The 15232-nt window shown below is 44.2% G+C and overlaps 1 protein-coding gene across 2 annotated transcripts in view; it reads right to left on the bottom strand.

Annotated features, from left to right (window-relative positions):
• etv6 (ETS variant transcription factor 6) overlaps nt 1-15232 on the bottom strand; it is a 48256-nt gene that overhangs the window by 25665 nt on the left and 7359 nt on the right. For both annotated transcript variants that reach the window (XM_039660560.2, XM_039660559.2), the window contains exons 3-7: nt 13112-13276; nt 10736-10864; nt 9674-10053; nt 9116-9269; nt 8466-8608 (exon numbers count right to left, since the gene is read on the bottom strand). In XM_039660560.2, the coding sequence (XP_039516494.2) occupies nt 8466-8608; nt 9116-9269; nt 9674-10053; nt 10736-10864; nt 13112-13276 (971 nt within the window). The remainder of the gene's footprint in view (nt 1-8465; nt 8609-9115; nt 9270-9673; nt 10054-10735; nt 10865-13111; nt 13277-15232) is intronic.

Below are 15232 nucleotides of genomic sequence, written 5' to 3' on the forward strand. Positions count from 1 at the left end.
TTGCTAGGGTGTTGCTAGGTGGTTGCTAGGGTGTTCTGGGTGGTTGCTATGGTGTTGTTAGGCAGTTGCTAGGATATTCTGGGTGGTTGCTAGGGTGTTCTTGGTGGTTGCTAGGGTGTTCTGGGTGGTTGCTAGGTGGTTGCTAGGGTGTTGCTAGGAGGTTGCTTGGATGTTCTGGTATAGGTGGTTGGTAGTTGTCACAGATGGTTACTATGAAATTTGTAGCATTTTCTTGGCATGATTTAGCACTTAGCTAATCAATATTAGCATGTAGCTATTCTCTGCTAGCATGTGTAGCATGTAGCAAGTCATGTTTGCTAGCATGAGTAAAAAGAGCCAACCCCCATCTCTATACGATGTTTTGATGCAGAGATGTAGGTCTTACAAAATGGTTGCTAGGGTACTCTGTTTGGTTGCTAGGGAGTGGCTTGGCAGCTGCCAATCATGAAGCTCAAAAGTCAATGTGAATGTATAAACCAACCCCCATCTCTATACGATGTTTTGGTGCAGAGATATAAGTCTTACAAAATGGTTTCTAGGGTACTGTTTTTGGTTGCTAGGGAGTGGCTTGGCAGCTGCCAATCATGAAACTCCAAAGGCTGCTTGTCAGTATGAATGATATAAACCAACCCCCATCTCTATACGATGTTCTGATGTAGAGATATAGGTTGTGCAAAATGGTTGCTAGGGTACTCTGTTTGGTTGCTAGGGAGTGGCTTGGCAGCTGCCAAACATGAATCTCCACAGGATGCTTGTCAGTATGAATGATATAAACCAACTCCCATGCCTCTATGACATTCAGAATGGAAGATATCCCTCTTTGGATTTTGGTTGCTAAGGTGCTCTACAATGGTTGCTAGGGCGTTGACAGTAAGTGTTGAGGTGATTCAGGATTGGCTGTTTGCTGGCCCAAGTCAAACGAGCCCACCCTCATGTTTCTATGACACTTATATCCTGAGATATCCCTTTGATCTAATTCAATGGAAGTCTATGGGAGTTGTTGCTAATGTGCTCTAAATGGTTGCTAGGGCGTGGCTTAATAGCTTCATAATGATCCTGAGAGACTGATTGGTCGTCTGAGTAAAATGAGCCCGCCCCCTTGTCTCTATGACACTATGATCCAGAGCTATGTTCAATACAAAATCCCTATGCAATTTACCATAGTAGGAAAAACACATGCATTTGATGGGACATCCTTCACCATAGTAAGTCAATGGGGAAAATTTTGGGTAGCTCCTGCCCAAGCTCCTGCCCAGCTGTTTGCTGGCCCAAGTCAAACGAGCCCACCCTCATGTTTCTATGACACTTATATCCTGAGATATCCCTTTGATCTCTTTTAATGGAAGTCTATGGGAGTTGTTGCTAAGGTGCTCTAAATGGTTGCTAGGGCATGGCTTAATAGCTTCACAATGATGCTGAGAGACTGATTGGTCATCTGAGTAAAATGAGCCCGCCCCCTTGTCTCTATGACACTGTGATCCAGAGCTATGTTCAATACAAAATCTCTATGCAATTTACCATAGTAGGAAAAACACTAAAAGTCTATGGGACTTTTTTACCCAATGATTTGCCCCTGGGGCGAACACCGTACCCCCGATCGCTACGAAAAGTCACAGCACACCTCTCCTCAATAATCCGCAAAATTTGACGCCTCAATCAGGGGTCTGTGATGTCGGCGTGTATTTTTTAACAGATGATTACTATTTAGTCTCTAAAATGAGTTTTTATAGAGTTTTTATAGAGTTATTTAGTATGGCACGAGGCCTGCGGCCTCGTGCCTATTGCCCACGGTTGCTAGGGTGCTGTAACTGGTTGCTATGGTGTGGCTATGAAGATTTTAGGCCATTACTCATTGGCTGCTTGATAAATTAAATCCTCCTAGGGAGAGAGAGACATCTGCCTGACAGCAGGGCTGTCAGGCCCTTTTGTGTCTGTGAGAAAGTGACAGTTGGGATTTGAATTTTTGAAAATTCCCCAATGTAAGTCAATGGGACTTTTTTGGCCGCTTTTTGGTCCGCTGTGCGAACATCGTACACCCGATCTCTTAGAAAAGTCATAGCACACCATTCCCGAACAAGCCGCACGTTTTGACACCTCATTCATGGGTCTGTGACAAAAACTGCGGGAGGAGTAGCGGGACAAAAAAGTGTCCGGAATAATAAGAAGAATAATAATAAGTATGCAAGATAACAATAGTGTTGCTTTGCAAGCACCACTAATAAGAATAATAAATAACATTGGGGTCTATGGGGAAAATTTGGGCAGCTCCTGCCCCCCAGGGGTGCAACTTTTACCCCATTGTGAGGTATGTTCTTACAGAGCCTGTCAGCCTCTTCAAATGTGGTGAATCGCAGGCTTCTGTGAAATTCTCGCTCGGAGCTATGAGTCGTCAAAGTTTGTCGCAATGTTAAGTCTATGGGATTTTTGGGAAATTTGTTCGCCCTTCGGGCGAACATCGTACCCCCGATCGCTTAGAAAAGTCATAGCACACCATTCCCGAATATTCCGCACGTTTTGAGACCTCATTCATGGGTGTGTGACAAAAACTGCGGGAGGAGTAGCGTGCCAAACTTTTGGGCCGACTCAAAAAACACAATAGTAATAGTGTTGCCTTGCTTTCAGCAAGCACCACTAACTAGAATGTACATTTCCAGAGGAAAATGTGAAGTGGTGCTTGCAGTGGCAAAACTCACCACCCGGTTGCTAGGGTGTTCTGGGTGGTTGCTAGGTGGTTGCTAGGGTGTTGCTAGGTGGTTGCTAGGGTGTTCTGTGTGGTTGCTAGGGTGTTGCTAGGTGGTTGCTAGGGTGTTCTGGGTGGTTGCTATGGTGTTGTTAGGCAGTTGCTAGGATATTCTGGGTGGTTGCTAGGGTGTTCTTGGTGGTTGCTAGGGTGTTCTGGGTGGTTGCTAGGTGGTTGCTAGGGTGTTGCTAGGAGGTTGCTTGGATGTTCTGGTATAGGTGGTTGGTAGTTGTCACAGATGGTTACTATGAAATTTGTAGCATTTTCTTGGCATGATTTAGCACTTAGCTAATCAATATTAGCATGTAGCTATTCTCTGCTAGCATGTGTAGCATGTAGCAAGTCATGTTTGCTAGCATGAGTAAAAAGAGCCAACCCCCATCTCTATACGATGTTTTGATGCAGAGATGTAGGTCTTACAAAATGGTTGCTAGGGTACTCTGTTTGGTTGCTAGGGAGTGGCTTGGCAGCTGCCAATCATGAAGCTCAAAAGTCAATGTGAATGTATAAACCAACCCCCATCTCTATACGATGTTTTGGTGCAGAGATATAAGTCTTACAAAATGGTTTCTAGGGTACTGTTTTTGGTTGCTAGGGAGTGGCTTGGCAGCTGCCAATCATGAAACTCCAAAGGCTGCTTGTCAGTATGAATGATATAAACCAACCCCCATCTCTATACGATGTTCTGATGTAGAGATATAGGTTGTGCAAAATGGTTGCTAGGGTACTCTGTTTGGTTGCTAGGGAGTGGCTTGGCAGCTGCCAAACATGAATCTCCACAGGATGCTTGTCAGTATGAATGATATAAACCAACTCCCATGCCTCTATGACATTCAGAATGGAAGATATCCCTCTTTGGATTTTGGTTGCTAAGGTGCTCTACAATGGTTGCTAGGGCGTTGACAGTAAGTGTTGAGGTGATTCAGGATTGGCTGTTTGCTGGCCCAAGTCAAACGAGCCCACCCTCATGTTTCTATGACACTTATATCCTGAGATATCCCTTTGATCTAATTCAATGGAAGTCTATGGGAGTTGTTGCTAATGTGCTCTAAATGGTTGCTAGGGCGTGGCTTAATAGCTTCATAATGATCCTGAGAGACTGATTGGTCGTCTGAGTAAAATGAGCCCGCCCCCTTGTCTCTATGACACTGTGATCCAGAGCTATGTTCAATACAAAATCCCTATGCAATTTACCATAGTAGGAAAAACACATGCATTTGATGGGACGTCCTTCACCATAGTAAGTCAATGGGGAAACTTTGGGCAGCTCCTGCCCCCCAGGGGTGCAACTTTTACCCCATTGTGTGGTATGTTCTTAAAGAGCCTGCCAGCCTCTTCAAATGTGGCAAATCTCACGTTTGTCCGATATCCTTGTTTGGAGCTACGAGTCGTCAAAGTTTGTCTCAATGTTAAGTCTATGGGATTTTTTGGAAATTTGTTCGCCCCTGGGTCGAACACCGTACCCCCGATCACTGATAAAAGTGATATGACACTTCTCCTCAATAGGCCGCACGATTTGATGCCTCATTCATGGGTCTGTGACAAAAACTGTGGACGTAGGAGTGCTCCAAACTTTTTCCTGGAATAGTAAAATGCTATACTAGAAAATTTTCAATGGGAAAAATTTGGGGAGCTCCTGCCCCCCAGGGGTGCAACTTTTACCCCATTGTGAGGTATTTTCTTAAAGAACCTGTTAGCCTCTTCAAATGTGGTAAATTACACATTTCTGCGAAATTCTCGCTCAGAGCTATGAGTCGCCAAAATTTGTCGTAATGTTAAGTCTATGGGATTTTTTGGGCCGTTTTTCGCCCCTGGGGCGAACATCGTACCCCCGATCGCTTATAAAAGTCATAGCACACCTCTCCTAAATAAGCCGGTCGATTTGACGCCTCACCCATGGGTCTCTGACAAAAGCTGCGGGAGGAGTAGCGAACAGAAAAACGGCGGAACAATAAGAATAAGAACTAGAATGTACATTTCCAGAGGAAAATGTGAAGTGGTGCTTGCAGTGGCAAAACTCACCACCCGGTTGCTAGGGTGTTATGGCTGGTTGCTATGGTGTTCTGGGTGGTTGCTAGGCGGTTGTTAGGGTATTCTGGGTGGTTGCTAGGGTGTTGCTAGGTGGTTGCTAGTGTGTTCTGGGTGGTTGCTAGGGTGTTCTGGGTGGTTGCTAGGGTGTTGCTAGGCAGTTGCTAGGGTGTTCTGAGTGGTTGCTAGGGTGTTGCTAGGTGGTTGCTAGGGTATTCTGGGTGGTTGCTAGGGTGTTCTTGGTGGTTGCTAGGGTGTTCTGGGTGGTTGCTATGGTGTTGTAAGGCGGTTGCTAGGGTATTCTGGGTGGTTGCTAGGGTGTTGCTAGCGTGTTCTGGGTGGTTGCTAGGTTGTTGCTAGGAGGTTGCTAGGATGTTCTGGTATAGGTGGTTGGTAGTTGTCACAAATGGTTACTATGAAGTTTGTAGCATTTTCTTGGCATGATTTAGCACTTAGCTAATAAATATTAGCATGTAGCTATTCTCTGCTAGCATGTGTAGCATGTAGCAAGTCATGTTTGCTAGCATGAGTAAAAAGAGCCAACCCCCATCTCTATACGATGTTTTGATGCAGAGATATAGGTCTTGCAAAATGGTTGCTGGGTACTCTGTTTGGTTGCTAGGGAGTGGCTTGGCAGCTGCCAATCATGAATCTCTAAAGGCTGCTTGTCAGTATGAATGATATAATACAACTCCCATGCCTCTATGACATTCAGAATGGAAGATATCCCTCTTTGGATTTTGGTTGCTAAGGTGCTCTACAATGGTTGCTAGGGCGTTGCCAGTAAGTGTTGAGGTGATTCAGGATTGGCTGTTTGCTGGCCCAAGTCAAACGAGCCCACCCTCATGTTTCTATGACACTTATATCCTGAGATATCCATTTGATCTCTTTCAATGGAAGTCTATGGGAGTTGTTGCTAAGGTGCTCTAAATGGTTGCTAGGGCGTGGCTTAATAGCTTCACAATGATCCTGAGAGACTGATTGGTCGTCTGAGTAAAATGAGCCCGCCCCCTTGTCTCTATGACACTCTGATCCAGAGCTATGTTCAATACAAAATCCCTATGCAATTTACCATAGTAGGAAAAACACATGCATTTGATGGGACGTCCTTCACCATAGTAAGTCAATGGGGAAACTTTGGGCAGCTCCTGCCCCCCAGGGGTGCAACTTTTACCCCATTGTGTGGTATGTTCTTAAAGAGCCTGCCAGCCTCTTCAAATGTGGCAAATCTCACGTTTGTCCGATATCCTTGTTTGGAGCTACGAGTCGTCAAAGTTTGTCTCAATGTTAAGTCTATGGGATTTTTTGGAAATTTGTTCGCCCCTGGGTCGAACACCGTACCCCCGATCTCTGATAAAAGTGATATGACACTTCTCCTCAATAGGCCGCACGATTTGATGCCTCATTCATGGGTCTGTGACAAAAACTGTGGACGTAGGAGTGCTCCAAACTTTTTCCTGGAATAGTAAAATGCTATACTAGAAAATTTTCAATGGGAAAAATTTGGGGAGCTCCTGCCCCCCAGGGGTGCAACTTTTACCCCATTGTGAGGTATTTTCTTAAAGAACCTGTTAGCCTCTTCAAATGTGGTAAATTACACATTTCTGCGAAATTCTCGCTCAGAGCTATGAGTCGCCAAAATTTGTCGTAATGTTAAGTCTATGGGATTTTTTGGGCCGTTTTTCGCCCCTGGGGCGAACATCGTACCCCCGATCGCTTATAAAAGTCATAGCACACCTCTCCTAAATAAGCCGGTCGATTTGACGCCTCACCCATGGGTCTCTGACAAAAGCTGCGGGAGGAGTAGCGAACGGAAAAACGGCGGAACAATAAGAATAAGAATAAGAATAATAAATAACATTGGGGTCTATGGGGAAAATTTGGGCAGCTCCTGCCCCCCAGGGGTGCAACTTTTACCCCATTGTGAGGTATGTTCTTACAGAGCCTGTCAGCCTCTTCAAATGTGGTAAATCGCAGGCTTCTGTGAAATTCTCGCTCGGAGCTATGAGTCGTCAAAGTTTGTCGCAATGTTAAGTCTATGGGATTTTTGGGAAATTTGTTCGCCCTTCGGGCGAACATCGTACCCCCGATCGCTTAGAAAAGTCATAGCACACCATTCCCGAATATTCCGCACGTTTTGAGACCTCATTCATGGGTGTGTGACAAAAACTGCGGGAGGAGTAGCGTGCCAAACTTTTGGGCCGACTCAAAAAACACAATAGTAATAGTGTTGCCTTGCTTTCAGCAAGCACCACTAATAAGAATAATAAATAACATTGGGGTCTATGGGGAAAATTTGGGCAGCTCCTGCCCCCCAGGGGTGCAACTTTTACCCCATTGTGAGGTATGTTCTTACAGAGCCTGTCAGCCTCTTCAAATGTGGTGAATCGCAGGCTTCTGTGAAATTCTCGCTCGGAGCTATGAGTCGTCAAAGTTTGTCGCAATGTTAAGTCTATGGGATTTTTGGGAAATTTGTTCGCCCTTCGGGCGAACATCGTACCCCCGATCGCTTAGAAAAGTCATAGCACACCATTCCCGAATATTCCGCACGTTTTGAGACCTCATTCATGGGTGTGTGACAAAAACTGCGGGAGGAGTAGCGTGCCAAACTTTTGGGCCGACTCAAAAAACACAATAGTAATAGTGTTGCCTTGCTTTCAGCAAGCACCACTAATAAATAACATGGGGGTCAATGGGGAAAATTTGGGCAGCTCCTGCCCCCCAGGGGTGCAACTTTTACCCCATTGTGAGGTATGTTCTTACAGAGCCTGTCAGCCTCTTCAAATGTGGTAAATCGCAGGCTTCTGTGAAATCCTCGCTCGGAGCTATGAGTCGTCAAAGTTTGTCGCAATGTTAAGTCTATGGGATTTTTGGGAAATTTGTTCGCCCTTCGGGCGAACATCGTACCCCCGATCGCTTAGAAAAGTCATAGCACACCATTCCCGAATATTCCGCACGTTTTGAGACCTCATTCATGGGTGTGTGACAAAAACTGCGGGAGGAGTAGCGTGCCAAACTTTTGGGCCGACTCAAAAAACACAATAGTAATAGTGTTGCCTTGCTTTCAGCAAGCACCACTAATAAACAGGCCTAGACACACACACACACACACAAATACATATTACAATGTGGTAAATGTGCACAAAGAGAGAAATAATTTGACAATTACACCTTCATATTTAGACAGCCACACATAAATGCCTGCACACACACATACATATTATAGTGTCATAATATTATACGATCTATCTGCGGCACGTCCATGGCTAGCATGAACGTGTGCATCTCTCTCACTGACTACTTCGTCCCGATCAGATTCAGAATTATCAAATAAAGAGTGATCGGACTCCGAGTCCATTAACCTCCAGTACTTCAGCCATATACCTCTGCATTGTCTGTCTGATACATTCTCACTACTCCACTGTTTGAGACGATTGCGATCTGTTTCTCTGATCAAAGAGTTGCGCACTCATTCAGGACATGCGCGCGGGTCTTCCTTACCGTATACCACCTAAAACACGGATACCCGGAAAATTCCGTGTTTGGCGCAGATGCGTTTTTTCATTAAACACGGAAAATTCCGTGTTTGGCGGGGAAAGAGTTAAAATATTGAAGAACAAAAATAAATCAAATATTAAAAATGTATTTTTTATATATTTTATGTCTCTTTACTGTAGAGTGTTGTCATTATTCTAACCTTATGGTTCCCCCAGAGGCGGGCCAGGCCGTTGGGGTCCATGATCCGGAAGACTTTGGTCTCGCGATCCTCCCAGCGGATGTAGTTCTCGTAGCGACTGTCCGACAGCAGCTGATAGACGTAATCCCACAGGAGCCTGCAGTCTGACACACCGCATCATCACCACATCACACCACAACACAACACACCACATCATCACCACAACACAACGTCACCGAAACACACCGCATCATCACCACATCACACCACATCACACCACAACACACCACATGATCATCACCAAAACACACCACATCATGACCACATCATCAACACAACACATCGCATCATCACCACAACACACCACATCATCACCACAACACACCGCATCATCATCACCACAACACACCACATAATCACCACAACAGATTGCATCATCACGACATCATCACCGCATCACCACCACAACACACCGAATCATCACATAATCACCACACCATTACCTCATCATCACCACAACACACCGCATCATCACCACATTATCACTGAATCATCACATCACCACAACACACAGCATCATCACATCACCGCATCATTACCACAACATCACCGCATCATCACTACATAATCAGCACAACACACAAATTTGAGCAAAGGGGGCGGGGTCTAACCTGCGATGCGGCCCATGGGCGTGGCCTGTTCCTCAGGCGGAGACACAGGCATGATGATCTGGTTGCGATAAGGTCTCTCGTCCTGCAGGGGGAGGTGGTGAGCCGCGAGACTCAGACCGTGAGCTGCGTAGTGGACGGCACTCTGACCTTTCACCTTTGAATTTAATATTCAACAATATTATTGATCTCCTGCATTGTCACCATTATATGAGAACTGAGCTGGGCAAGCGGCTGTGTATATATATACTGAAAAAAGTTCTTAAATCAAGAAGCATTCACTAGATAAGTAAAATGACATAAGAAATGATGTCTTGTTTCCTGAATTCAAAAAAACAAAAAAATGAAGAGAGTTTTTGCTTAAAACAAGCAAAATGATCTTGCCAATGGGGTCAGAAAAATAATCTTGTTTTTCATTTAAATGAATATTATTTTTCTGACCCCATTGGCAGATCATTTTGCTCTTTTTAAGCATAAAGAACTATCCGTTTTACAATTTTATTTTTCAGATTCACAAACTTTCAAGGATTTCAAGGACCCTGTGTGTAAAGCTGACTTTACCTCGCGCCCGTTCTCCTGGCTGGCGCCGCGGCTGTGCCGGAAGTCCGCCGGAGCAGGGCCGCGTCCCGGGCTCAGCAGCAGCGGGTGCATGATGGCGCTCGGCATGAGCTGGATGACGCGCGGCGGCGGCTCCTCTGGGCTAGCGCTGGCGGCGCGCGGGTGGCCGTTGTGGGCCGCCGGAGACACGGACAGCGGGTACAGGTCCTCGGGCAGGTGGTGGTTGCTGTCGGGCATCTGCACGGACGCCTGCTGGGGGTCCTCGGCCGAGGAGCGCAGGGTTGACGGGTGATGATGCGGTGAACGTGCGCGGTGACGGAGCTCGATGGTGGGCGGCTGCAGAGACTGAGCGTCTGTGGCGCGGGCCGGCCGGCGTACCGTATCTGAAACACACACACACACATATGTTAATTAGAGGTATAAATATCACAGGAATAAATTACACTTTTAAAATATTTTAAAATAGAAAACTATGGAAGCTAGTTTCCACCACAAAGTAAAAAAAGAGAAAAAGTTGTAATTATTGTCGTTTTAAGTATTAGCCGTTTTAAATTGTGATAATATTTATTAATAATATTTAAATATTTTTATGAATTTTTTAAATGAATGCAGCCTTGGTGAGCAGAAGAGACTCTTAAAAACAGTGATCAATCTCACTGATCCCAAACGGCAGTGTAAATATTAAACTGGACATGAACACACAGAAACACACAGACTGCAGTTCAGGCCTGAGCCACTAGAGGCTCCCAGAGACCAAACCGAGACACACACAACATCAAACCCTTGAAAACATTAATGTGTGAGTGACGTGACGCTCAGCAACCCTGGATGAAAGCGGATCTGATCCTGGAACAGCATGTCGTCAGGAACACGTGTTGGCCTTACTTTCAGGAAGTTCTCATGTATTCTTTGTCTAGAACTCAAGCTAAAGCTCTTCATCGTTTCCTCGTCAAACTGGTTTTTCTGTCAACATTCCTCCCGGATCGTGTGAGTGTTCTCAGCCCACCGCTTCCCATGAGTCTCAGCAGCACAGGCCCTGATGATGAGGATGATGAAGACGCTCACCTTCATGTTTGTGGTGCATCAGTTGCGTGTCGTTGTGTGTGTGGAAGGATCCGGTCGGGAAGTACGACGAGAGCGACTGAGGTTTTCTCTGCTTCAGGATGTGCTGAAGAAGCTCGTACAAAACGTCTCCTGTCAATCAACACACACACACACAAATGAACGTTACTGTCACTGATCCTCAGCGGTGTCTATCTGCACATTCATGAATAATCACTGCTGTATCTGTAATGATCACACATATACACACACTTTCATTTATTATATTTCAATATTACTATTATATATGTGTGTGTACTGTATATATATATATATATGTAATCATGAAAAAATAATTAAATTACACACATATATGTAAAAATCTAAACAAATCATTTATTAAAAAAAAAAACTAAATTATTTAATCATGTAAATAAATATGTACTTAAATAGTGTTATATTTATTTTAATAATTCAATGTATTTCCTGTCATTGGATCTGATCTAATGAACATATAAAACACACAGTAAACATCTGCACTCATGAGCATCTGACACACACAGCTTGTTGGCTTTGAAAAAACACACACACACACACACACACACACACACACACACACACACACACACACACACACACACACACACGAAACACTGTAAATCATCTAGAAGGAAGTCGTCAGTCTTCATGTTGTCTCATGAAAATTGTGTCCTATTTTAAAGAGCTTCCTGAAAAAACATCAAGGAAATGATTCTCAAAAAGGAAGAACACACACTCAGACACACACACACACACACACACACATAAACACACACACACACACACACACAAACACACACACACATAAACACACACACACACACACACACACACATGCACGCACTCTCTGTCTCTCTCTCTCTCTCACTCACACACACACACACACTCTCTCTCTCTCTCTCAAACAAACACAAACACACACACACATCTCAGTTCTCGCTTCTGGTCAGTGTGTGTGATGCAAGGGGAACTCCTGGCTCTAGCAGGTGACGGTTACTTGCGGCTCGATTACACACACACACCCACACACACACACACACACACACACACACACTTCCTTATTGGCAGTTTACCCAAAATTCAACTTCCTCCTCCGCTCCAAATTACAGATGCAACCACACCGTTACCCACAATCCCTCACTCTGAGACGGCATCGTCTGCTGTGTTTATAAAGCGGCGAAGGAACACACACTCACACACACCCGTTCACTCACATAAATGAGAGAGTGAGGGAGTGAGTGTGAGTGAGGGAGAGAGAGAGTGAGAGAGTGAGTGAGTGAACTCGTCCATCAGACCGCACTCCCCACTGACCACAGCTACAGCCCCAAAACTATTATTAAAGAAATCCACACACACCTAAAAGACACTCATGATCAATCACTAAAAGCACATTTTGACCTTCAAAATAAACTCCAATGTTACTCGACCCTCAATAGAACCACTAAATTGGCCAGCTATCTATTTATTAAACATTTTAAAGAAAGACAAATCCTCTCCAAATACAGACTAAGCGACCATGATCTAGAGATAGAGAGAGGAAGACATAGACACACATGGACAGAGAGAGAGCAGCGGATCTGTAGACACTGTGATCTACAGCACATAGAGGATGAGGAACACTTTCTGCTCTTCTGTCCCAAATATACTAATATTAGAGAAACTTTTCTGCCCAGATTTGAATCCTTGATCCCATCATTCTCTGATCTGAGTGACACTGAGAAAATGTTCTTCTTACTCGGAGAAGATGACAATACAGCTGCACTAGCAGCTAAATATGTGTTAGCTATTCACAAGGCCAGAGACAGCTAATTATATTTATTCATTTCTTAATATATACTGTGTTTATTTATTTACCATGCTACATATGACATGATCTGTACATATATGTTCTGTGTGTTTGTTCTATTATTTTTATATAATATGTTGATGCTTTGGCAACATTGTGTTACACAGTCATGCTAATAAAGCTATATTGAATTGAAATTGAATTGAGTGAGTGAGTGAGTGAGTGAGTGAGTGAGAGAGTGAGTGAGAGAGTGAGTGAGTGAGAGAGAGAGAGTGAGTGAGTGAGTGAGTGAGTGAGTGAGAGAGAGTGAGTGAGTGAGAGAGAGAGAGTGAGTGAGTGAGTGAGTGAGAGAGAGAGTGAGTGAGTGAGAGAGTAAGAGAGAGAGTGAGTGAGAGAGAGAGAGAGAGAGTGAGTGAGTGAGTGAGTGAGTGAGTGAGAGAGAGTGAGTGAGTGAATGAGAGAGAGAGAGAGAGAGAGTGAGACGGTGAGAGAGGTTGAGTGAGTGGGAGAGTGAGTGAGTGAGAGAGTGTGTGTGAGAGAGCAAGTGAAAAAGTGTGTGTGTGTGTGTGTCTCACCGGAGTGTGGAGATCTGTATCTGAAGTCCTCTTTAGTGAGCAGCATCAGGGCTTTCCCGTTCATCTGGAAGCTCCCGCTGGAGATCGGTCTCAGTGCAAACTCTCGCTCGGCCCACCGGAGCCACTGAGCGACGTCCTCGCGACTCCAGAACACCGGCTGCATGCCTGCACACACACACACACACACACACACGCAATAAATACATCGTGTAATAAATAACATATAAACATACAGTGTTTGTGTTTACACTAGCATTGTGCATCTTCCATGATATTGTGACATGCATCAGATTATTGAACAAGAGTAAATATGCATCTGTTGTTGATTGGATGTTGAGATGTGGGTGTGGCCACAAACGTGTATGCAGATGAGTGTGAGCTTGAAGGGGCGGGGTTAAGGAGAAATCTGTGTGAAGGCAAATGGGATGTTTTACACCAGCTTCCAGTTATTCCCTTCACGACTGCAGCACACACACACACTGACGCAGCCGCAGGAAGTGACATCACTTACATTAACACAGAAAAGGAGATGTTTCATAGAACGAATCACATGCAGGGAATAATAATAATAATAATTCGTTACATTTTATATAGCGCTTTTCTGGACACTCAAAGCGCTTCACATAGAAGGGGGGGATCTCCTCAACCACCACCAATGTGCAGCATCCACCTGGATGATGCGACGGCAGCCATATTGCGCCAGAACGCTCACCACACACCAGCTTACTGGTGGAGAGGAGACAGTGATGAAGCCAATTGGTGTATATGGGGATGATTAGGAGGCCATGATGGACAGAGGCTACTGGGCAAATTTGGGGTTACACCCCTGCTTTTACGAAAGACATCCTGGGATTTTTTAGGACCACAGAGAGTCGGGACCTCGGTTTAACGTCTCATCCGAAGGACGGTGCTCTTTTTGACAGCATAGTGTCCCCATCACTTTGCTGGGGCGTTAGGACCCACACAGACCACAGGGTGAGCACCCCCTGCTGGCCTCACTAACACCTCTACCAGCAGCAACCTGGCTTTCTCAGAAGGTCTCCCATCCAGGTACTAACCAAGCTCAGCCCTGCTTAGCTTTAATGGGCAACCAGTCTTGGGCTACAGGGTGATATGGCTGCTGGCTATTTTACGAAACATTACACACTGTGAATCAGGGAGATGAGTGTGTGTTTGTGAGTGTGTGTGAGTCAGTAAGTGTGTGTGTGCAAGTGTGTGTGAGTGTAAGTGTGTGATTGAGTGAGTGCATGTGTGAGTGTAAGTGAGAGTGTGTGACAGTGTGTAAGTGTCTGTGAGAGTGATTGTGTGTTTGACTGTGTGTGTGACAGTGTGTAAGTGAGTGTGTGTATGATATATCTATATAATTTTGTATATATAGTTTTCATTGAACAAACAGCAGTCTATCACATGTTCATCTACACAGAACAGATGTGAGTGTGTGTTCAGATGTGGAGTGTAAGGTCAAAGGTCATGTGACGGTCACAGAAACAGCTCCCACAGAGTCTTCCCACAACGCACCCTGACAGGAAGTCAAACACACACTTTATATTATTTTTATTATTTATTTATTTTATTTATTTTTATTATATATTTATTTTAATGGATATAACTATTTATTGATTGAGTTATTACTGTAATCCTGTCAGAAACACTGGCTGACCTTTACTAATAAAAGCGGAGCTGCTGACGGAAACAGAAGCAGGAAACACAGCGATGAGGAAACACTGCAGATCAGGTTATACATGTGTCACACACACACACACACACACACACACACACACACAGGCGAGGTTCACGACTACATCTGCTGTTCATGAGCCCATGTGACACGCTTTGATTGACAGCTGGAACTGGAGAAACTTGCAGCTTTAATTCATTGTCAGTCACTATTATTACTATTATTTTTTTAAATAAAAAAAGACAATTTATTTTTTTGTTTAGTTTAAGCAATACAACGTCTAAGTGCAAATAACATTAAAAAGTCACGTAAAAAATAGGCAATGTAAATAATGAAAAATTCCTAAAAAATTTCTTAAAATTAAAATGATTACTGAATGTATAAATTTATATAAATTATAAAAGTAGAGCAAACATTTAATTTAATTAAACATTTTAATTAAA

This window comes from Pimephales promelas, chromosome 24, assembly GCF_988280905.1.
Source record: "Pimephales promelas chromosome 24, fPimPro1.hap1.1, whole genome shotgun sequence".
In the NCBI taxonomy this organism is placed as follows: domain Eukaryota; kingdom Metazoa; phylum Chordata; class Actinopteri; order Cypriniformes; family Leuciscidae; genus Pimephales; species Pimephales promelas.